This window comes from Hemibagrus wyckioides, linkage group LG03 (genome assembly GCF_019097595.1).
Source record: "Hemibagrus wyckioides isolate EC202008001 linkage group LG03, SWU_Hwy_1.0, whole genome shotgun sequence".
NCBI classification, from domain to species: domain Eukaryota; kingdom Metazoa; phylum Chordata; class Actinopteri; order Siluriformes; family Bagridae; genus Hemibagrus; species Hemibagrus wyckioides.
In genome coordinates this window covers 15,269,886-15,295,097 of record NC_080712.1, presented here as the reverse complement: position 1 = coordinate 15,295,097, position 25,212 = coordinate 15,269,886, and the positions used below count along the sequence as shown (strand labels likewise).

At 39.0% G+C, this 25,212-nt stretch overlaps 1 protein-coding gene across 4 annotated transcripts in view; it reads left to right on the top strand.

Annotated features, from left to right (window-relative positions):
* The window catches only part of vcla (vinculin a), a 40,856-nt gene continuing 15,644 nt past the window's right edge, over positions 1 to 25,212 (top strand). For 2 of the 4 annotated variants that reach the window (XM_058386084.1, XM_058386082.1), the window contains exons 1-7: positions 1 to 371; positions 11,716 to 11,786; positions 18,247 to 18,397; positions 19,352 to 19,460; positions 20,225 to 20,347; positions 20,937 to 21,097; positions 25,104 to 25,194. In XM_058386084.1, the coding sequence (XP_058242067.1) occupies positions 204 to 371; positions 11,716 to 11,786; positions 18,247 to 18,397; positions 19,352 to 19,460; positions 20,225 to 20,347; positions 20,937 to 21,097; positions 25,104 to 25,194 (874 nt within the window). In that variant the 5' untranslated portion in view covers positions 1 to 203. Of the gene's footprint in view, positions 372 to 11,715; positions 11,787 to 18,246; positions 18,398 to 19,351; positions 19,461 to 20,224; positions 20,348 to 20,936; positions 21,098 to 25,100; positions 25,195 to 25,212 lie in introns of all 4 variants that reach the window. The other 2 variants (XM_058386083.1, XM_058386081.1) reach the window with 1 other exon arrangement.

Below are 25,212 nucleotides of genomic sequence, written 5' to 3'. Positions count from 1 at the left end.
GCTTGCACTCGGCGGGGGGGCCGGCTGCTTCAGAAGCCATCCGTGTGTGGAGGAGTGACCCGGGGATTTCATGATTACCGCATGACGGGGAAAAGCCTGGGGACTGCACGGGTCGGAGGGTTGTCCTTGAAGCAAATACCGGGTGGATTGTGAGACAGAGTCGTGCCGCGTTTATTTTGCCAGTTAGAGTGTGCGATTCCACGATGCCGGTGTTTCACACGAAAACCATTGAGAGTATCCTGGAGCCGGTGGCTCAGCAGATATCTCACCTGGTCATCATGCACGAGGAGGGAGAAGTTGATGGCAAAGCGATTCCTGACCTCAGTGCGCCCGTGGCCGCTGTACAGGCAGCTGTCAGCAACCTTGTGCGGGTGAGACACAGGTTTCACACCATCACCAATATAAAAGATTGGACTTGGCTTTCCTGGTCATGTTTCGTTCGTGACAGCGTCCGTAAACAATGCATGTCGTTCACCGCGGTGAAACTTTTTGAGTGGCTCGTGCGCATGTCTAATGTCAGTCATTTATTCCATCATCATCATCATCATCATCATCACCATCACCAAGCGCTGCTGTACTGTTTAGCAATGTTGACATTTAGAATAGGACAGACGGCATGACTGACCTGGATATACCTTTAAACGCTGACAGTAGAGGAGTATTGAGTAGTGCTGGTTTGCATAGTAGTTTGCTTGTGGTGTCAGGGTGTAGAAGAACCTGTCTGGTATTCCAGCGTTCAGATCAGACTATTTAGAAGGATTACCAGGAAGGAAATTCCCACTTATCTATATAACTAGATATGCCATTAAACCTTGACAGTAGTGGGGAGATTTATAGTTTGCAGAAGTGGTTTATCTTTATGGTGTCTGAGAATGAGAAATTGCATTCGGTGTCAGTTGCAAATTCCTACACTGAACTGGAGGACAACAGCAGAGGGATTCCCTGCCCTATTCACAGCGAAGCCGTGCCAGTTTCAAAATACCCACCTGCCAGTTCTGCCACGGTCACCTGATGTTAACCTCCTTGGTGTAATATCCCGGGTTTAGACTTTATAGCAAGACCAAAACACTCCCTGGCCTTTCAGCTTTCCTAAAATGTTATGCCGTCATCGTCCAAAACAGTCCAAAGTGTCCGAAGTGATTTGTTGCCCTACAGTCTCAGGATGGTCTTAAGATAGATGCTGTAGCACTTTTAGGGAAACCCAAGACAGACCAGTGAGCTCATCTATTCACAGCACTGACACTTAGCTTCTCTTTCCCAGAAAACAAAATCATTAATTCCCCGACCGTGAAGTCTGTTTTTTCCCTATTTGCCCATTATGCCCACGGCAACAAGAAACGCTTTGGTTGGTATGCCCTTCTTTCTCTCTGAACAGACTTACTGTGCTCAGTTGTACATGTAGGGAATTAAAACAGCACTCTTCTGTTAAAGTGATTAACCTTGCTTCACCTAGATTAAGCGCTGAATGTGTGAAACATTGTCTACTTACTTTAATGTCTTGGATATTAGGTTCAGAGGTCTGTTTCTTTGGCATTACAGTTACAATCGCTTTTATAAGGTATACCTTACGACATTTAGTTCCAGTCCACTAATTTGGGCAAGTGACATTCACAGAGTGCTGCTATTTAGCACAACACTGCTATATGTTCACTGTTTGTATTACTGTGCTTATTTGTGTTGACTAATTCCAATTCTAGCAATGGTTTGTTAGTTTGAAGTCAGTACTTTACTTCCTCGCAGGCTGTTAGTCAGTCTGTGCATTGCATTATCACACACATCTCTCTATCCAGCTGAGGCTTCTTTGAGAGCTATTTTCATAAATGGTGCAAAAATATACCTAATATTTGGCCATATTTTGTCTGAAATGTCAGTTACTCACTCAATATTACATTCCTGTTTATAGAACTGTGGTATAAAAGCCATATTGCATGAGCAAGTATGCTCTTGTACTGATTGAATATCAGCACGGTTGTATATTACGAGGCCTAAGGTAATCACAGCTCTACTGATATTGATACACACAGTTCTTTAGTTTCTGAAATGAAATTGAACAGTGAAACAAAATTCTGCGTCTGTTAAACACTTTAAACTATAGTATGGTTGAATTTACAAATCTGGTTGGGTCAAAAGGTGTTGATTAATTTAGTGTAACAGCGTACCTTTCATAGTAGTTCCAGCTAGTTCACATAATTCTAGTAATTTACATAAAAGATGTTTATTAATGCTTATACGTTTTAAATACAGAGAGCACAAGACCACTTTTTCTTTTCCGAAAAATTACTGATGGCAATAATGAATCCATGACTCTCAGCTAATAAAGTATTAAGGATGCTTCACATATAACATTTCTTCTAACACAGCCTTCTTGTCTCAGTCCAGCAAGACATTAGTCTTGAGATCCTCTGTATGCAGAGAGCATACATGTTCATATTTATTTATACATGTATTTTTGTAAAACATATAACATATTGAGGCGTTGTTTTAGAGTTTGTTTAACTGTCAGTGTGTACCAATTAAAATAGTGTCATCGTAATGCCTTCTGGTTCTGCTATTTGACAGTCAGATTTGATCAGTGATCAAGATAACATGTTACAATTAACCCATGGGAATAGACATCTTTCTTTAACATAGGGAAAGGTCTGGTTTTGAGATGTTGGAAGAAAAGAATGCCTGATTGAAAGCTAATATCAACATGTGATTCCATTCAATCGGTGCTGTCTGTGGTATCCAAAAGCAAGCACTCGTGTAGAGTTTTTCACAAGAATCTTAATCATCACAGATTTCCTAATCATCACAGATTTCCTCTGTCCAAAACGACTAACTCACACAACAGCTGGTCTGGACGTCCCGCAGTGAATGGTTTTTCTTGGAGTATCTGGAGATATTTGCTAGTTCTGCTCAGACAGCTGTTCAGAAAGATGCATTGGCAGGATTTATGACAGATAGCTTTTTCTTCTCTATTTAGTAGCGTTGTCCAAATTAGGAATAAATAAATAACAAAAAAACCCTGTACCATAAGCATAACGATTATAATAAGTGATGCAGGGTTCCTTTAATTCAAGGAATAATGTGTGGATGTGTAGGGTGTGGTGTTTGAAATAAGATGGAAGCACATTGGAATACATAAACACCAGACCTTTCTGTTTGTAAAACAGCTTTTTACAAACACATGGCCAGATTGTGCACTCTTTCACTCCTACGCCTGTTTGCTCTTTTAAAAAGACTTCCATGTCTTCTTTTTTTTTTCCCCTGTGGTTTTATATTCAGACTGCAAATGCTGTGGTTATATAATTCTGTCCTTCTGAAAGTGTTAGCTTGTTTGTGTGATGAAATATAACAGAAATTCTCCAGGTTGAATGTTTATTGATCAGTAATACACTGGGTTAGTGATTAAGCTATATAGTTTGGGTTTATTTGTGTAGGCTTGTTTCCTTGTGAAGTCTCAGTCTATGCCGTGTGGTTACAAAAGTCCATGTGTAGTACTTAAAATAAGGTCAAGCTATCATATCTCTACAATCCTCACACTGCTGCAGCTGCCAAGGCCATCATAATCTGTCACACTGCAGATTAAGTGACGATTAACACAAAAGAATATCATGATGAAACAATCTGGAAGTGATTTTTGGACTGAGATGTTCTGCTTTCTTTAGATTTTTTAACCCACTGGTTAAAATTCCTTTACTATATTATTTGCTAGCTCCTTTACTGTTTCATCTACGAGTGTTGCTTTTCAGCAAGTGAGCAGCTACAGCAGCATAATGAGCTCCTGCAGTAATATGTTAATGAGGAGAAAATTGATAAATTTGTGTGCTAACGTCACAAATAGGCAGCGTGCGTATTACTGTCTGTGACATCTGGGAATTTAAATGTGGGAAGATGATTGGGAAGTAACACAGTCTCACAGCAGCTAGTTGTAGAAGGCAGCTATGCAGGGAAAGTGACTCCTTTGCCTGGACGGGAAAGAGTCCGATGTCAGCGTCTTCTTTGGGTACACACTCCAGAGTGCCTCAATGCCCCCCTGCCTCTCCCCCTTCCTCCCCCTCCCACCTGTTTTCTGGCTAAAACACAGCTGAGTTGCCTTGCTTTGAATTTTGCTCCTGAGGTGTATTTCAGGTACATTTTTTTTTGGTTTCTTTGTCCATCTCCAATCTCTATGCAAACCTCAGTGGACAGATACGTGTAGTGCAAAGAAAAACAATCATAAACCCAAGCCTCTGTGTATATCTATCTTTGGTTTTAATGTACGTTCACTGACCTTATTAGCTGGGGACAGCATGTTGTGGCAAATGATCTAACTGCTTGAATGTATGAGAGCTTTTTAGGAGCGACTCTGTCTTCAATCCATCGTCTCTTCACAAAGTGAGCTTTTTATGGCTTGTGAAGAAAAGAGCTATCTTGGCCAAGAGGGGTCTGGCACAGAAGTCAGTCTGTATGTCTCTCACTGTTTCCCCTGCCAAGTCTGTCAAAAAGTACTGAGAGGCAAATCGTAACAGCAGGGTGTAAAGGGGGTGAAGAACTACCCCCACCCCTCTTTCTATCCCAAAGTGGTGCACACATCATCTGCAGCTTAAATTGCCTAATTCACTTGGAGCCAGGCCAGTGTGCGAAACACTATATGCGAACAGTTGCTAGTTTGTTTTTAACTTCTAGTGTTTGATTATTACTTTATACACTGTCTCTGGTGTTTACACACCTTCAGTGCACTTTGAGTTACTAAATAGGGAACAGGGTTGCTAAGTAAGACATAAGGTCCTAGAAGATCCTAAGGTAATAAATATTTAATATTTAACAGTCAAGCAGTTCTGTGTAACAGTAAAATAACTCGATATCTGATTAAAGTTTCTGTGAGATATACTGATATGTAGTTTAATAAATAGATCAGCCAGGTATTTAACTTGCCACAGTTCCGCTGCAGACCTGCTTGTTATCTTTGTCCGATCATGCACTTCAATATAGTCCTACAAAGTAATCAAGTTTGTCTAAAATCAAATAAAATGAAATAAAACACAGACGCAGAAGACAGACTCTATGTATAATCAACATTTCTGTAGTTTATTCATAACTTCAATTTAAGTACAACTCCAAAGAGAATAAGATGAAGCTGAACAAAATACGTTCTTATCAAATTCAATGAAACTGCTACAAACAGTAGATTATTCTTGTCATCCTTAAACATGATCAAGATTTAAGTGACAGACGCCCAGTGATTAAGTTTACATTTTGATTGTTTAATTGAAAATCTGCACCGGATTAGAAATAGATCACATTTTTTTAGACTGATAACATCTTTTAGACTGATGATCTTGTGTGGTTCATGCCAGCAGAAAACATCTGGAGTTCGTAACCTTAAATCTGTGTAACTGGATTTCATGCAGCCTGATGTGTTTTCTTGTTTATTGTGGTTCTGATCTAGCTGAATCTTAAAGTTCTGTGCTTCTGTCTTTTTTCAATTCATTCAAACTTTCTTGACTGGTTATGCATTATAAAGGTCTTGTAGTCATTGGTATAATTGGAGCTACTCCTGGTTACCACTGGTTGTACGTTTGCGGTTAAACGGCTTTGTTATGCACAGATGAAAGTTTCTTACAACATCTTTAAGCTAATAATCGAATAAGATTGCAATGAGATTTGCAAATATAGATATGTCACATGTCTTGTTTTTGTCAAGCTGAAACGTTTAGGTTATATTCAATGGTAAGTGAATTAATATACTAGCAATAAATGCAGGTTCTTAGACCTTTTTGGCTACAACTTTACTTTTTAATGGCCTTTTATACCAAGTTCTTTTAACCAGACTAGACTTTGAATGAGAAACGTGTAAGAACATAAAGCTTACATGATGTCAAAAGAGTATTAAATGCATTGAGTGGTTTAATTTTTTAGGGTTAAAGCAAACCCCATATACTGTATATCTCAAAATAGGCAAAATTGTTGAGCTTGGGTTTTGTTTGTTTGTTTGCTTTGTTTTTTTTAACCATTATGGTATTTGTCCATTTTGCTTACATGAAATTGATGATCATTGCCTCATTCACCACTATGTTTTAGTTCAGATTCGCTTATAAAGCCATTTGCGGTGCTTACTAATTCTTATTAGTTTAAAATTTATTTTAATTACATTAGTAATTGTAAATCAATTAAAGAATTTCTAACAAAAAAACAAACAAACAAACAATATCTTATTTACATTCCTAAATACCCCAACTTACCTTTTCTGTTAAGTATTATGTAGGTACAGGAAACAGGTAGGTTTATTGACAGTAACCAGGGCAGAGAAACCAGAAGGGCAGAAGTGTAGAAATATCAAACAGGCACAGGGACAGGTGATATAAACAGATTAGACAATGCAGAAACAAACTCCGGTCTGATCTGGTATATGTATGGCAAAACAACGCGAGTGAAATGACTGGGTTTTTCACTTTGTCATTAGGAGTGTATTCAAAAGTCCAAAAAATTGTGAATAGGGATATGGATCATGTGAGTGGTCATGTGATTCGAGGGGTTTGTAGTTTGTTGGCGATCTGCCGATACCTGCTGACAGAGATGTGATGGTTCTACTTTTAAGCACACCTAAGGGTCTGAATACGGCTATTTGAGAAACATTTTCTATGCTACGTTAATAAAAACAGCTTCTGAGCTCTCTAACTTTATGACTTCAGTTTTTCTTCTCCACTGAGTTTTATTACCTACTCTTTTAGGAAAATGTTCTTTTTTCATCTTTGCTCTCTCTCTCTCTCTATACTGCTTGGCGTTAATTCATTTTCCCTATAACTATAACTATAAATCCAGAGTTTAGAAGTCTGAGGCCTGATAAAAATCATGTATGTTTACATTGTACATGCAACATGCGGAAGTGAGAGGCAGGATGCACATGTGTCAAGTCACTGTGTGTTTTATTGTTAGCTAATCCAGAAATTGTAGTGAGTGTCTGTAGCATCGGTCAAAACACAGGATAATCTTTAATGAATACACAAACAGCAGGCGAGGATCAGAACCAGAAGACACTGAACACAGAAAAACGAGGCATGCACTTAACGGGACGAAAAGCATGATAAGATTTTGCAATGCTGAACAGTAACAGCAGGACAGATATAACCAAACTAGGAAAGATGACGCAGAACAGATAGGAACACTGAATTATGGTAACTAACCAGTGTAAGAACAGGGTGCAGACAAAACCAATATATTAGAACGCTTCGTAACATAAACATGCCAGGATGACGCATAAAATCATGACGCATTTCACTGGATTTCCAAATGGAGGTTCATACAGACATTTGATAAAACGTTTGATAAAGCTCTATATGTCTGTCTGCTGGCTGTAGGTTTTCTTTGGAGTAGAATTCAGCATAGGGCAGAGGCAAAGAGAGCTAGATTCTGCCATATCTGAAAGTTCAGATGTACGGTATGATAATGCCAACAGTCAGCTAAAGCACATTTGAATACATTTAAATGAAGTATTTTATTGGGGTTATATAAATGCCACCACACCCTTCCTCAGAAAGAAGCACTCAAAATCAGATTAGATATTACTGGAAGCACAACCTCCATTGAAGCTGCTGACCTGATGATAAGTTTGGTCAGTCATTATATTTCCAGCACTGACAGGAAACACCTGGGGTCTGCTTTGGAAATGATGATGTTTGTGGATGAGCATATGTATGTAGACTAATTTCCACATGTATATTTAGGGGAAAAATTTTTTTCTACAATTCTGGAAAGTGTGGATATTGTTCTTATGCCGCACTTGTCGAAAATGATCGAATGACAGTTAATGATATGTGACAGCAGTGATACTGACTGAGGAAGGAGCAGCTGGTGACCTCGATTGCTCTCACTCTGAATCCATTATCACAGCACTGAAGTGCACACATCAAACAGCCTTTTTTATTGAGTCTGCACCTCACTAATGCTACTCCACGTGCATTTACATCAATTATGCATGGAAAACGATCCATTATAGGCCTTTTGTGTCACTCTTCGTGCGGACTGTGCTTTATTGCTTAAAATGTGACACAAAGGTGTTTGCGTCGTCCTTCCATGTAAGTTTGCGGTCAGCCTTTTATGGACCTGTTACTTCCATTAAAGGAAGTGTGTTTCTTCAAGTTAGAGTAATCACTGAGAAATGCTTCTGCAAGCTCAAGAGTAAACAGCCAAGTCGGTTTGAACAGAACTTGTTATGGAAACCATCACCGAAAGAGAGCTCCTGCCTACATGCCTTACTGCATACTCACAAAAGCGCAGACACTCCTGCGCCTCTATGTGTAGGCAGATGTGTGCTATATGTACAAGAAGAGAGGTATTTCTGTTGCATGCACACCCTCACAGACCCTGAATAGACATGCATTACACTCACAAATGATGTTCAGGTAGTCATGCCTAGAGGTTGAAACCTTCTCACTTTAAGGTTATAAATAAGCTGTAGGCATTCGAGTGAACAGGTGTATAATAGCGCTCGCACTGAAGAGCTCAGATGAACTACCTGCGTATATTTTTTAGGGTTGGTCCAGAATTACGGATTAGAATCATCAGTTACCAGTGGAAAACAGGGACTCAGCCTGAATTGATGCAACATGTACTGTAGCTTGTCCTGTGTTTGCTCAAGACCTTGAAGTTGCATTCATTTAGTGAAACCAGATCCGCTCATGTGTAAGCACTCATGTATGTGTCAGTACTGATTAGCTACTTTTCCACTTTGAGACCAGGTCAAGTATGTGTCAAAATCTTAAGTCATTTCTGCATCCAAGGCTGCTAACATGACTCTTGTGCCCCTGTCAAGGGTCATGTTATTATAATCACGGGCCCCAAAAAGGAAATATAATGAACCCAGTCTTTTATAAGGGCTAAAAAATTGATCAAGTTTGAGTTAGCTTTTCTGAATCTGATCTCAAATCTTATTGGTCAGAAGGTAATGCCAGGCTGTATGGCACAGCACAGGTCTATATTCTAATATATTATTGTTTATATAGTAACAGATCATTCACAGGGACTTTTATAGTGGCCACTTCACAAAATCTGCTTATAATAAAAAATGATTAAAAATGTGCTGATTAACAAAGAAACACATACAGTCAAGGATATGATGAAGCTTACTTTAAGTAGAATTTTTTTTATTCAGCGCTTTGTTATGGTCAGTATGTTTTTCCAGAATGGAGAGTCCTCAAAATAGAAGACTGCGCTTTCTGGGTAACATTACTTGGTATTTTCTATTTGTCTTATTTAAAAGGGAGAAAAAAGAGAGGCTGATGACTTCTTATAGATGCTTTAATGTGATGTGTGATAAGTGGAATTTGTATTATGAATATTCTCTAACTATAAACTGATCGACATGGCATACTTTAGTTAAAGTAAAAATGTTGGCAAATTGTTGCTTGGTATGAGAGGGACAAAATACTCCACTGAGTCCTTTATTGCAATTAATGTATTACCATGTCCCAGTCTCATTTTCGACTTTTTATATGACATTGATATCACTTCTGAGTATTGGCCGTCCTCATGGTACCCATGGCATCTGCCGATAAGGTTTTCATGCCAAATTATGCAAAACTTCACATGAGTGATCTTTGTGGGTCTGTCATCAGTGCCAGAAGTGGCGCTGTCTCTAACTGTAAATGCGTTACACACACAGCTGACCTGCCAGATTGCACACATGGACACAGCATGTGTAAAACATGGCCTGATCCTGACATGGTGCCAGTCCTGGTCTTGAACATGAGACCACAGGGAGCACATCTGTTCCTCTCATTACCAGTGCCTTGTAGAGAGCACTCGCTCACAGAGCGCTTACTGAAAGGAAATCAATCTCTACTGAGGAAGAGACAGAGAGCTGTCACCTGTGTGATTACTGTGTTGCCACTTGTTTTGTTTGTGTAAGTCTTTGGATATATATGCTGCTATTAGGTGGGTTAATTTAGTGTGTGCAGTGCTTTGAGTTCATTATACCGTAGCTGCTTAGTGTCTGTAGTCTGATTACTACTCCAGTTCCTACATTCATTTTTGGAACAGGCTCAAATACAGTTACAGAGCTACCTAGTTATCTCTAAACTAACTGTCTCATAAGCAATCTCCACACACCCAGGCCCCTGTGGGCTAAGAATATCTGCTTGGAATGTGGTCTTTGGGTCCAGTGTCCATGGGGATGGGCGAGGTGGAGGCCCCCTGTGAAGGATGTTCTTCCGTCTGACCAGAACAAAAATACACAATTTCAAACGAAGTAACTATATCAAACATCCATAAACATGCTTTATTTTGTAGATCTTACATGTATTAGCTGGTATTGTTTTATCAGAATTGGTCTGTTGGAGACACCTGAGCTGAGTGATGTTATCAGGACTTTGCTGACACTGTAGTCTCTGAACCAAGCAGGTTGAGCAGCATTCTCTTCCTGTTTAGCCTCTGTTGACATTTGGCCTGGTCTCAGTCCATTTAGTTCTAACACTGGATGTGTGATATAACTCCTGAGCGTGTGTACATGAGTTTAGCTCTTTGAGCTCTTTGTGAGGACTAGAAAGGACCAACTGTCCTCACAATCACATGAAAAAAATTCATATAGTCCTAAGTCGAATATTTACAGCTTTCATTTGTAAGGTGCGTGTGTGTGTGTGTGTGTTTATGCACTTCTGACTGCTGTATAGCATTTCTCGTAGGATAAGACCCAACCTTTTACCTCTATTTCCAAAATGGATTTATTTGCTTATTTATAATCAGTTTTGGCCTTTGAGGAGCTAAATCTCTTAGGCACAGAGGCGCCATGTGTAAACACAATCAATATCTCTTTTTAGATCATCAGCTTGTATAATATACTGTGCTGTTTGTACTGTGTGCTCTTGTTCCTCTTCCACTCTGTGATATGCTGAAGTTAAATGATGACGTCTTGCTAGGTCTGGAATTTGCAAAGCAGTTAAACATTAAATGTAATTTGGCATGTGGAAGAAGAGCAGATGGGTGGAAGGCCATGTGCCCTTAGATAACAAAAATCATTTTGTTGCTCTGATATTTTTGGACTTCAAATCCTTATAGCATGCCGTATTAGAACAGAACAGATTATTATTTTATTTGTCCTTTGTCGTTACATTTAATGAGACATAATGCTTGATTATCTTTATACATATACATGTATAGAAAAGTCGCATGCTTCAGTTAATTTTGGCTCTGCCTTCGCGTTTGTGCTTTGATAAATAGGTGCAGTAGCTACAGATGAGGCTGTGTGTAGGTTTCGTTGATCCGTTCATGGCTCATGGATGTTGGCAGCCTTCCAGACTGCAGCAGTGGAACTGCTCTTGGTCCATCCTGCACATACAGGGCCTTATTATGTGTGGCCACTCCAAACAACTCCATTAACAAGTGGTGACAGTCTGCATGAGGCTTTCCACATGAGAGTGTTTAACCTAACCGCGTGAGAGAACCCTTGATTGCAGGGCTAAAACAGAATTGTGTTAATATAATATTTTTAGTATCAGTATCATGGAGTGTCAGGTACTTTCATGAGCTGTATTTAGTGCCTTAAAATACCTTCATCTCTCAGTTTAGTAGGAAAGGTATGTAGTTGAATGAGGAGTATAAGTCAACAACAGAGGTTAAATCCAGTGCTGATGCATAGAAAACAAAGAAGCAATTGATTAATTGAATTTTTAGTTAATTTTGGTATTGTCCTTACTAGGCTTTTGACATTTTTGTTCAGCATTCTGAATCTTTTTCCTTGTGTGTTCATGTGTTCAGGTGGGGAAGGAAACCGTTCAGACCACAGAAGACCAGATTATGAAGAGAGACATGCCTCCAGCCTTTATTAAGTAAGGGCTGTACTTTGCTCCTCCCTTCAGGAGAATGTACAGTAGACTTAATCACATTCCCTTCCTCTCTCTCTCTCTCTCTCTCAAACATACACACACACACACACACGTACACACTATAAGGTATATCTGCTAATAAGTGGAACACACCACTGTAAAAAATAGTGCCTGATTAAGAAAATGTTTATTTTTTATATACTGTGTATATATATATATATATATATATATATATATATATATATATATATATATATATATATATTACAGTTTGCTTCAATCCAGATATGTGCTTTTGTCAAGAACTGTTTTTTTCTATGAATTCTTTAAATCAATGTACTTAGCTGCAGAGTGTCTTGTAGCCATTTTTGTTTTTGTAGAGAAGCTACAGATTAATCTTACTAAGTCTAAAGTAACATTACTCAGTCATCTCTTTGTTCATCCAGGAGCTATTAAAGGTGTGAACTGAATGTTTGTGTATTGTATCATGCACACCAGTCCTCTTCAGTCCACTCCCTACAGAGCTGAAAGTGAGTTAGTAGTTTGGTGATAATGTGCAGACATGGAGTGTGAGCTGTCCTTTGGTTTGACTCTGCTGTCATGGCGGACTCACACCCTCCTGTCAGTGCTACAGTATTGCTGCACTCAGCATTTAGATGTTCAGGATGCATTATTGATAATTCAGAAAGGGGCATGTTTGCCTTGCACCCTGGGGGTTCATTTCCCATCACCGCCCTCTGTGCATAGAGTTTGCATGTTCTCCCCATGCTTCCGTGGTTTTCAGGTACTTTCCTCCCCAAGTTCAAAGACACATGTAAGCTGACTGGCATCTAATTGTCTCTGAAATGTGTGAATGGGTGTGTGAGTGTGTATTCTGCTCTCAGGGTAGGAGCGATGACATTCCTCTCTTCCATGTTAATCAGACTGGATTGATCCAGTTAATCAGAGTGGCTGTTTAATATGGCACTTGGAGCTTTTATTAAGTTTTGTTCTAGTTTGTTTCTTATTCAAGTCACTAGTGTGTGATTGAGTACGGGTGTGTACCACTTGGACAGTATGGGTGAGGAACCACCTGGACAGTGTGCACACACCTACACACATATACATATATACACATATATGAAATGCGTGTTTATGTTTGTGTCTGCGTGTATGTGAGATATTTCTATTGTTCTGTCCTTCATCAAACACATCACCTTCCACAACATTGGCCTATATAAACCTGTGATGTTATGCAGCTCCAGGTCAGTCACAGTGAGATGCTCACAGTAAGCTCTGCTCAAACAGAACAATTACGTGTTACTATTTACAGCTCCCAGTGCTAAAAGCATAGTAAAACCTGCTGTAATAAACAACAAACAAAAGGAAGAAAAATCTGTTTCAGAGCAGTTACAATGTCGGCTGTCAGTAAGCCTGTAACTATATGTACATACAGCAGTTTCTCAAAGAGTCCCTGAAATACTGTGCAATGATAGAAACAGTAAGCTTTACCTGCTGAGTGCTACATATTTCTATTGTTTTGCTTCCTACTACTGCCTACTGCCCTGGAGCAGTCTGTTAATGAGGATTTAGTCATTCTAATGATGAATAGAGAAATATTTTTTAAATAGTTGAACTCACCTCATACTCTGGAACTTGGGAAGTCGGGTGAAGGACTGATGAACTAGTGCTGCTGAAGAAGACTGTGAGTTACCTGCTGCCACATTGTACTCTCTTGTATCTTTTAGTGAAGCCTGTCATAATACTGCTTACTAAAGCGTTCTTCCCGAACAACATTAAGTCTGCTCAAAAATGTTTTGACATTTAGATTTAATCATCAGTAATATAGGATAGCGGTGGATGATGCAAGTGAGTGGTATTTAATCATAGTCATGGCTAGTTCTTTTCTGATCCCCAGCCAGCTATTGTTTGCTTTCCGAGTATCTATACAGTATATTTGCAGTGTAATTGCTGATCGATCTGCTTTAAAGTATTCACAGAAAAGAATAACTTTTAAGTCTAGCTGATATAATATTTAAGCTAAAGTACGCAATCCAACCAACAGCTTTAAAAAACGTCACCTAAAAATAAGAAAAGCTGGAAAATGTTTAAGTGCATGTTGGTTAAGACCAAGATGCAGAATTGTACCGCCTCTTTCTCGCATGTATATCTGGACACAGCGTAAAATGGGTGGGTGTAGGGTTTCCCTTAAATGCAGCAGAGGGTCCACTGGGATACACAAAAGCCCAGGCTGACACATTTGGCACCATAAACACAAGCTGGCTCAGATCTCATCAATCAGCAGACACGTGGTTGGTGACAAGGAATGTGAACTTCTCTATATATAGGCTTTGTGGTGGCCACAGATACTTATCTCACATTGGGAGGTGCATGAGTAAATAAGGACCTCCACTTCCATACTGACGAGAGGCTTTTTCATGCCTTTTTGTGAGATTGGTGAGAAATTGAGACGTGTTGTCTGTTAATGCAGTACTACGTTTGCAAGAGCATGTTTTTCTACAAACATTCTTATGCTGGTTCAATAATTTGGCTTTTTAATTAACTGTGTGTTTGTGATTTGTTGTTGATAATTTGTCATTAGAGAAGAACAAATAGCTGCCAGTGTTGATCACTTTCAGTAGATGACTAACTGAACTCGCTTATCCCCAGCATTTATCCCACCCACAGTAGTAACCATTATGACCCTCTTTGTTTTCCACATTGCTTGCACTTGCGGCTCGTCATTTTGTACTGATGTGTACGTGCAAGAGGGCACATGCAAGACTGTATAGATAATGTCTAAAGCTAAGATTGGAGAAAAGCATGTGTAAGGACAGAACATTTACAACCCAAGGAAATAATTCTGGAAAAACAAGAAATTTCACATTAACTGCCACCTGTATTAGAACTTGTTATTTCGATCCAGTAGAGGGCTCTATGCTGAGACAACACAAGGTATAACCACAAACCATCAACCCAACACTTCACAAACACTCAACAAACTGCAGTGAAAAAAATTAAAAGTGTCTTTGGTCACATTTAAGAAAAAAGTAGTCAATTCAGTTTTATTTGTATAGCAATTTTAACAATGGACATTGTCAGAAAGCAGCATTACAGAATATAAATCATGGATATACACCAACCAGGCATAACATTATGACCACCTGCTAGACCCGCCATGGCACGTCATGCACTGTGTAATCTGAACAGGCATTAACTTCTTCAGCAATTTGAGCAACAGTACCTCGTCTGTTGGATCAGATCACATGGGCCAGCCTTTGCTCCCCATGTGCATCAGTGAGCCTTGGCCGCTCATGACCCTGTCGCTGGTTCACCACTGTTCCTTCCTTGGACCACTTTTGATAGATACTGACCACTGCAGACCAGGAACACCCCACAAGAGCTGCAGTTTTGGAGATGCTCTGATCCAGTCGTCTAGCCACCACAATTTGGCCCTGGTCAAACTCTCTCAAATCCTTACACTTGCCCATTTTTCCTGCTTCTAACACATCAACTTTGAGGAGAAAATGTTCACTTGCTTCCTAATATATCCCACCCACTAACAGGTGCCATGATGAGGAAATAATCAGTGATATTCACTTCACCTGTCAGTGCTCAGAATGTTATGCCTGATCGGTGTAAATGATAAGTTGATCACTAAGGACCAAGCCAGATGCGACAACTAGGCATAGTTTACACGTATTATGTATAGTTTACATAAAAATAGTACATTTCTCATCAAACTATGAATACATTGCTAATAGTAAATTTAATTTAATACATTTCCAGTTACTAGATGGAATTATGTAAAGTGAGAGTGTTCATATAGTAGTAACACAAACCAGTTACATTAAGTCTTTTGGGGAATTTGGCACTGACCGGTACTACAACTATATTATATAAAGTAATACAGTAAAAATGTGTGTGGTAGAATAGAGCAGTGCTACTGTGGCTATTGTAGAATGCCAACAACCAGGGTTCAGTCCTCAGCTCAGGTGAGAGAGTATGAGCATGCTGGATGTACAAAAACAAACCGTATTAACTCATTTTAATCACATGGAACTGATGTATGCGTAGGAATTAAGTAAATTCAATGACGTATTTTTTTTCCACTGTGCTCAATCCTTTTGGCTCTCTGCACAATTTGGAGTATATGCTTTAGAGGCAACAGTCATGAATGAGATTTTCATTAACCACTTCTGTATCTTTTGTCAATCACCTATAGTATTTTTCAACAAAGATCATTTCCTTGTGGTCGTTTCGAATCAGCAATATCCTTTCACACGTTCATTAGACAGATTTACTCAGCATTTCTCAGAGATTTTCAAGCCCCCACTCAAGGGAAGGAACACTGAGCACCTGCCAGCTTTGAAACAAGGATGTGGGTCAGCAGCTGACCATGGCCTTGAATTTCATACTCTAGCAGCAGCCAACCTTTTGCAAGAACATGCGCTACTTTTGATGGTTCAACAAGCACTCAGTCCAATCTGATATAACATTTAAAGATGATTCAGGAAACGGTCTACTCTCTGTCCACATAGATCAAAACCAGATCAGATCAAAAAGTTCCATACCCTAGTCAAGTTTTGTACCCCTTTGTAGGTCCCCAGCCCACAGGAACCTGCACTAACATACACATAACTATGCACTTGATGGATTTTGAGCTCTGTCACTCCTAAACACAGAAACACAGAAAAGTCAGTTCCACAAAATTGCTTATTTGACCACCAAGTGTATACAAGTCTTCCTATGAAATAAACCACATTAAAAATTACCGCAGTGTCTTTACTTTTGACTTGGCTTGGAGAAATTTTTACAATATGCTAGAATCTGATTAACCACCTTGAAATTACAGCCTAACCAATCCTGCTTAAAGCCATAAATGAACAATTAATTGCATCCAGATTAAGGTGTAATAATTATTAGTATGGTATGGTAATTTTTGGTATTATACATAATAAGAAAATTCCCTCAATGAAGACATCAGTCTTGAGGACTCCAGGCAAATTCCTCCAAATGCCATTATCTTTTGGGACAGCAGTAAATATAATTCACTGAATAGACAAAATTTTTCTAAGTGTGTATCCATTCCTTTCCAGGCAATTAAAGGTGACAGCCATATTATTCCCCCAGAGTACTGGGACCTCTTGTCTGCTTCCTTGTTGACTATGGGATTGCAATATCGATCAAGTGCCTGCTCTTATCCTAATTCCAGGGCTATAGGCAAGGCAGTAGCCACTGTCCATTTTTTTTTTCTCAAAATGGTACAGGATTTTTATTTGTGGAGAAGAGGGTTGAAAGCCATGTATTGATTACTGAGTGATGTTAGTTCAATAACACTGCAGAGTATGACAGTAATGTTTGTACTTTCAGCTCTGTAACAGTCAAAAGGGTTGCCATTTTTTTTTTAATGTAGATTTCAATCAGAATCTAAATGGAGCACAAAAGTACAAAGCTGTTGTCTACACCAACAGGAAGTCCTACTTAAAGCGTAGTGATGTATATGTGATCCAGTTAAAACCACTGGTGGACATTTGCCAGTGACATTTTGCAATGTTGCATGTCTAATTTGTCTAATTATTCCTAGCAGTTACCATCCTTAGCCTTCTACATTCCATATACCTGTTGCCCATCACCTATCTCCCATGTGTCATTTATTTGCTTTAGTTTTTGTTACAGTATCCAGCAGAGTCATTAACATCTATGTTTGTTGTTTCATAGATATTTGTCTTGGTATTTATATCGAATAAATGTTATACACTGAGCATCCTGTAGAAATCTGGGTGTCTGTTCTGATTATGCTGCAGTATTGTGATTAGTGACTCTAAATTGCCCCTGTGTGTGAATAACTGTGTGATTGGGCATGCGCTTGATGCCCTGTGATAGACTGGTGTCCTATCCTTTGTGCCCTTTTAGGTTTTTGGGATAAGCTCTAGAGCCAGCACAATCCAGAGCAATAAAAAAACTATTACTAAAGACTGACTGAATTAAATTTGCCTTTTTCATAAATGCCTGATTTACTGGCTTTGATCTATTGAGAGACAACTCTTGATAAGGAATAATTCAGGAAATGACTGTGCAGTTACCTCTGATCTCAGGAAATTGAGGACTATAGAGGTTATAATAAGATTTTTGGATTTTTGGGTCCACCGAGTATATCCAGACGTTAATTCATGTCAACTGGACTTCTTTCTAGTTAGATCAAAAAGTTTCAACACTCATCTGAGCAGCTTCTTCAGTCCCTCAGGATTAAAGTCCAGTTTACATGACTCAACTTCCAGATAACTGCACCTGGATGACTGAGAATCTTTACAGATCCACAAATATAAATAAATACCTTTTAAATGAAAGCCAACATTGTATACTTTTATTGCCAGGAACAAAACTGTGGCACATAGACATCCATAGTTGATTTTGATTTGCTATGAATTATAATGGAGCATCTCTCTCTCACTCTCACTCTCTCTCTCTCTCTGTTTGCCAGGGTGGAGAATGCTTGTGCCAAGCTGGTAGAAGCAGCTCGGATGCTAAAGACAGATCCGTATTCTGTCCCTGCTCGAGATTATCTTATCGATGGCTCTCGTGGCATCCTCTCAGGCACATCAGACCTGCTACTTACCTTTGATGAGGCAGAGGTATGATTTCTCTGTCCACTGGGGTTGATAAAAAGTCTACCTGTTATAACATTGATAATTATGCCATTATGTGCAATAGTTTGAAGACATTTAATAATAACGCTTCAAGCCCGAACTGCCTTTACTGACAGTTTCATGAAAAGCTACCCAATCAAATGACAAGCGTTTGATTTAAAACATTAATTCAGACTTTTAAAACAGCTCTTTACTTGTAGCCCCTTTTAATATTATGTTGCTTTAAAGCTGACTCTTTGATTTAGGCTTTCAAGTTTAAACAGGAAATGTACTGTTTCGCTTCTCTCTGTATTATCTTAATCCTTCCTGTGCACCAGTGTAGCAGAATTTACCCCGAGCACATGATCTCAGGCACACGTTGAGTGCACATTGTTTCTTTTATCAGCACAGATTACTCATTACACAGCTCATCATAGGGCTGTTTATCACAAGGCAAAATATGGAACTGAACTCCCCAACCCTGCAGCTCTGGCTTCAGTATATTAAGCACTCTATTTGTTTACCAGAAAGGTCAGATAGTTCGACAGATGACCAAATTAGGAGGAAATACGCACCGATGCCTCAGACTCCTTCTATAAATGTTAAGAAAGTTTTCCTATATCAATGATAAGATGATCTTTATTTATATGACAGCGGTTTTTAAGTTTTATTATTTGTTTTATTCTGGAACATCTTACCTAAATCCCTTTGAATTAAAATGCATGTGATTTGCTTTGCAGTCGGAACTACTGTCAGAGCTGTGCTATTATAGAAAATGAATCAAGACTTTCTGACCATTCAGATACTGCACTATGATATAATGAGATAGAAAATACCTTTTAAAAGTACAAGATAAATTCCACCATATATTTTAAGTCCACAGTCCTGTTCTGACAGTGAAACAGCAGTCCAATTGTTGTTATGTGATTTTTATTTGCTTTATGTATTTTTCTGTTACAGGTGCGTAAGATCATCCGTGTCTGTAAGGGCATCTTGGAGTACTTGACAGTAGCAGAAGTGGTGGAGAGCATGGAGGACTTGGTCACGTACACTAAAAACCTGGGACCAGGTGCTTTTCTTTTGTCTGTCCTTCAGCTGTTGTTTTATTAGTGCTGAATTTGAGGGAATATATAGTGAATATTATATAGTCTCTCTAGTCTGACTTCCTGTGATTGGGGTCTTTGGGTGTGTCTCAATCATCTCCCTAGCTCCCTATATTGTGTACACTGGTTGGAGCACTGGTAAGGATCTGTCTCACTACACAGTGGGACACTGATGACTTTCTGGTGACATTCTAATTTCCTCATCAATCGCTGTAAAACCCAAATGTATAAAATGTTTAAGTTTTATATGTCATACATTTGTTAATTTAATCACATATGTTACATCAAGCAGGATAGCTACAAGATTTTTTATTATTATAAAGTCATTAGACTCAAACAAACAGTATTTAGAATGTCAAATAAAGATTGAATTAAAATAAAATTGTTATTGTGAGTAAGAATTTGAGAGCTACTACAATGACTACAAGCTACTTACATTTGTAGACACAGTTGTCTGAGATTCCATTAAGGGAACATAGTGCGCTTCAATGCTCCCTAACTTTTTGTTGTGCATTGTGGGACGGTTTGGGTTTTACAAGTGAAACAGCACTTTAAATGGCCAACTCCCTGATCAGTGCCCTGACTAGTGCCCTAGGTAGCTGATTAAGATGCACATTTTTTCCAGTGTTATAGGGTGACATGGCCAACTATGGGGTCTATAAATAAAACCTGGCCCATATCCGAGCCCTGCTTTCATCTATATGCTGATTAACAAAGCTCCCATTACTAGGGATGACAAAGATGGCTAAGATGATCGATGAACGGCAGCAGGAGCTGACACATCAGGAGCACCGCATGATGTTGATCAACTCCATGAACACGGTGAAGGAGCTGCTGCCTGTGCTCATATCAGGTGAGGAGGAGAGGACGCTGAATTAACAGTCACATTCTGAATAGACTCTTGTTGATATAGCAATAGTGATAATTACAGTCATTTAGCCACAGATGCCTAGCATAGCTTTTTTTCCCCTAAATATATCTGTAGCTTTAGTTTGTCCAGAAAGCTGAGAGCCAATAAAATAGTTTTATGATAAAACTGTGCAGCTGCTTGTCAAGTCTTTTGTCATGGATTGCTATATAGGGGTTGGTCTTCACATATTGGACAGTGTTAAATAAATCAAACCAGAATTTACAGAAGGTGCCAGAACTGAGAAGTGTCTTGATGCGTACCTTCCTGATGTTGAACAAGAAAACACAAGGAAGAAAAGTCACAGCGTCTAATCACAACTTTACTAAGCACACTTCCCCACCATCCCATCAGTGTTTACCTGAAAGCCACTTGACACACAGGAGTGTATTTAGCTTTTAGGAGCAAAGCAAGTGAGAGGGTCAGTGCATCTCTGCTGTCCACCGCTTACCTCATCATGTAAATGTTCACATCTGCCTCAATATAGACAAATAAATCATGCCTGAAAGTATGCATTTTGTGTGCTGTTTTCCAGCTGTAAAAATCTTTGTGACCACCAAGTGTGCCAAGAGCCATGGCATAGAGGAAGCCATGAAGAACAGGAACTACACCTTTGAGAAGATGAGTGCTGAGATCAACGAGATCATCCGAGTGCTGCAGCTCACCTCCTGGGATGAAGACGCCTGGGCCAACAAAGTACTTTCAATTCTATTTCAAATTTATTGCTGTTTTACTGCACAGTTACTGAAAGGGAACATATTAATCCCATGCTGCAGTGTGAATGTGTAATCAAAAACACAAGCTGCACACCATCGTTCCTTTTTTTTTCTGTTTCTAAAGATTAAATAAATGCTTGGTAGTGTTTCCCTGAATAAACATTGTCATAATAAATACAGATTTAATTATCAGGCACATTCCACACTCTCTTCACAGTGAGGGTGAGAATTCTGCAGCTAGATGATAAGGAACAGTGTAAGGAAAGTATTTACTAAACCCCACTTATTAATCACTGCCAGATTATAAGAGCCAGATATTGTTGCATTTAAAAAATGCTTGATAATTAGTTATGGTCAATAAATCACAAGCAAAATGCTAAATATGTAAGTGAATGTACAACCTATCTGTGTTCGACTGTCCCTTCCTTTTGCACGTTTATTCAGTTTTCCTCATACACATTTACAACTTGATAAGCTTCCTGAAGCATGTGTTAATTAGTTGTGCCTCCTCTGATTCTGTTCACCCTGATGTAACGGCTTTAAACACTGGGTTTACTTTCTTTTTATTCTCTTTTTTTTCTGTACTCTTCCATTCTTTTCCTCCTTGTAGAAGGTAAGGCTTCCTCTTCCCCACTGCGTGATGTTCCAGCATGCAGCAAATAAGACTTCCATGCACTTTGCATACTCTGTATGTGTGCGTGTGTGTGTGTGTGTGTTTGCAGTATATGTGTAGAAGTGGACATGCGATTGTACTGTCAGAACCGAGCTAGAATCAACATTCTGTACAGTATGTTGGTGTTCTGCAGTGTTTCATGATTGTCTCTTTCACGCTCTGTCTGCTGCCGTCTCATCGAGTCTCACTTTGTTAACCCGTCTTTCTTTTTAATTTGTCTCGCTACTTGTTGTCTTACTTTCTGTCTCTGTGAGATTCTTACACCATCTGTGCTGCTTTAAATGAATGCCGTTTTTCCTGAAAAACCTGTCAGCCTGTCATCAACCTGTTCGCTCTTATTTGAGCTGCAGCAGCTGAGACGCTTCACTTGACTCCCTGTTGCTAGAATATTTACTTTTATAGTTTATCCATTATACACCATTTATACACAGATATCATGTAATGCTCCTACTCTGTGGTTTTAGTCATCGAGAGTAATATTCTTTTCATTTGTGGTTTTCTGTTCAAACTTTGTGGCTTAGTAGTATTCTCACTGGTTTTACAGCACTGGTTCCATTTCCTCTTAGACCTGTGTTTGGTTTCAGATCAGCCTCATGAATAAACAGTTGATGAGTTTTCCTGAGGACATACAAACACACTCACATACACAGACATACACAGATAATTGAAAGAGAATGCTGATTAAAGACATGTCCGTTTTTTTATTTAAGGTCCCATACAGCGCCCCACTATCCTAGGTATCTTAACTGGTTGAAATGATTCTTCAATATTATATTATATTTTATATATATTCAATTATATTTTCTTTTAAAAATGATAAGAAACGAGGACATGGCAATGAGCATTATATGTGAACACGTTACATATATTTATATTGTTAATTTGCACAAATGATTTAAAAACACATCTGCTGTGCACGATCAAAAGAGCTTATTATGCATAGTTTTGTGAACCGAATGTCACTTATATCCAAAACTACTCGATAGATAGATAGATAGATAGATAGATAGATAGATAGATAGATAGATAGATAGATAGATAGATAGATAGATAGATAGATAGATAGATAGATAGATAGATAGATAGATAGATAGATACTTTATTGATCTCGAAGGAAATTCCAGATATCCAGCAGCAATTGAGACAGTAACACAAAGACAGGTTGTCAATAAGAAACCGGCATATGGACTGTAAGTCTGGTTTTAAAAAAACTTCTAAGTAGTGTGTAAAATTATACAACTGTACCTTATTCCAATGCCAATGACATATGGAAACAGATCGAAATAAAAAGAAAAAAGCGATATCAAATGCAAATAAACACAACTTCAGTAATTATTAATATCCCAGAAAATATTACACTTTTATTACAATAGGTCAGTTAAGAAAACTACACTTGGATTAAATAGCATTATATTTTAGGAAATATGCTGCATGATGGTATGGAATCTTTAGACCTACAAAATATGTATGAGAAGAGAGATCTTTAGACCTACAAAATATGTATGAGAAGAGAGATCTTTAGACCTACAAAATATGTATGATTTTTCCATTAAAAGCTTTGCCCGAATGAAATGTTAAAGTTATTTGATATATTGTTATGTTGAATTTAATATATACAGTGGCATAGTGGTCAACATGTTTACCTTGCACCTCCGGGGTTGGGGATTTGCTTCCTGCCTGTTACCCTGTGTGTGTGGAATATGTATTTTTTTTCCTCCCATGCTTTGTGGGTTTTCTTTCCAGTCCAAAGAGATCTGTGGTAGGATGGTATGAACTAGGATCTAAATAGTCCATAGTGTGTGAATGGTTGTGTGATTGTGTGTCCCCTGTAATGGGTAATAGGATGGCACCCTGTCCTGGGTATATTTCTCCTTGCGCCCAGACTCCTCTGGGATAAGCTTTAGCTTTGCCCATGAGCCAATGTAGGATAAGAGCTACAGAAGATAGACAGATATACTGTGATGGGTTTGACATACACGTAGTATCATCATAAACTTCAGGCAATTTAATAAAAATCTTGGCGCTTTATTTATCCCAATATCCATAGGTTTTGACCCCATTCATTTTCTGTTCATTTTCTAACCCACATTACTCATTACTGATGGATAAACACATGATTTTTATATATCCGTCATCACTGGAGCAGAGTCGCATTGCTGATTCAGTGTGTGGGTGTTCAAAGAGTCTTTGATCAGATGCCCTCTTCTGAATGTCACAGTGTTCAGCTCGGTATTTTATACACATGGCCTATATATGTATAGGTGTGTGTGTGTGTGTGTCTGTGTGTGTGTGTGTTTATGATCGTGTGTGTATACAGGGGTGTTGCACATCGGATCGTCTTCTAAAGCAAGCCTCATGCTCATGAGTTCCCTAACCGCATTATCATCTTCCCTCTTTCTAGTGTGTGGTGTAATGTGCATGCTCGAGGCTGTGTGTAGTGAAGCCGTGTGTGGTACTAATGCTTTAAGGCATTGAAGTTCTTCATTCTTGCAGTTCCTGAATGCAGCCTGAGACTAAGCCGACTCCTAATAATCATGCAGGCAAACGGAAATGAGTCATCAGCTTACAATTAACGTGATCTCATCACTCCACGGGTTTGAATGCAGCTGTTATTGGATACATGGAAATAAGGCACAGGAGATGAAGGGGCGGTTGGATTTGATTCTGGCTGATTAGAGGCACATCTGTGTGGCATATAGTTTATCACTTCAAAATTTGCAGGAATCGGCTGTGCCATACAGCTCACATTGTGGCTCATAGTGTTGTTCTTTTTACAGCATGTGATTAATTAATAAGCCATCCCCTTCTGGTGTATAAATTACATTCAGAATGATTTAGCACTGTGTTCGTTTTGCACACTGAGCAAAAAAAAAAGCACCCAGCTTGCTATGGCTTGCTGGTGCCTCACACCTTATCATTTTTATCATAAGTCTGACATCCCAGATTTGATTGCTTCCTGTGAAGTCGCTACACATCCCTAAGTGTGCTAATGGCTCAGACTGTTCTGTGTGGCAGAGAGCCACAGACACACAGGCGGAGGCAGTGAGCCAGACACGCTTGAAATTGTGCGAGTGGGTGCAATGAAATATGAAGTGATGATTATGTGACCCCCTTCATCTGTGTATATATGTGTATATAAGTGTGTGTAGGTGTGGGCCACCAAGATCCACAAAAAAAGTCCCTTTTTTGTTAAGCACACACTTTGTGATTTGTAACAATTACACCAGTATCAACTGATAAAATACTGAGATATTACAGAATTTACCTTTCTTTCCTTCACTCTGTCCGTTGTTTCTTCTCTCACTCCCTGAAGGACACGGAGGCGATGAAGAGATCGCTGGCACTGATTGAGGCGAAGATGAATCAGGCTAAAGCCTGGCTCAAAGATCCTAATGGCCTACCAGGTATGTGAGCAGACCAAC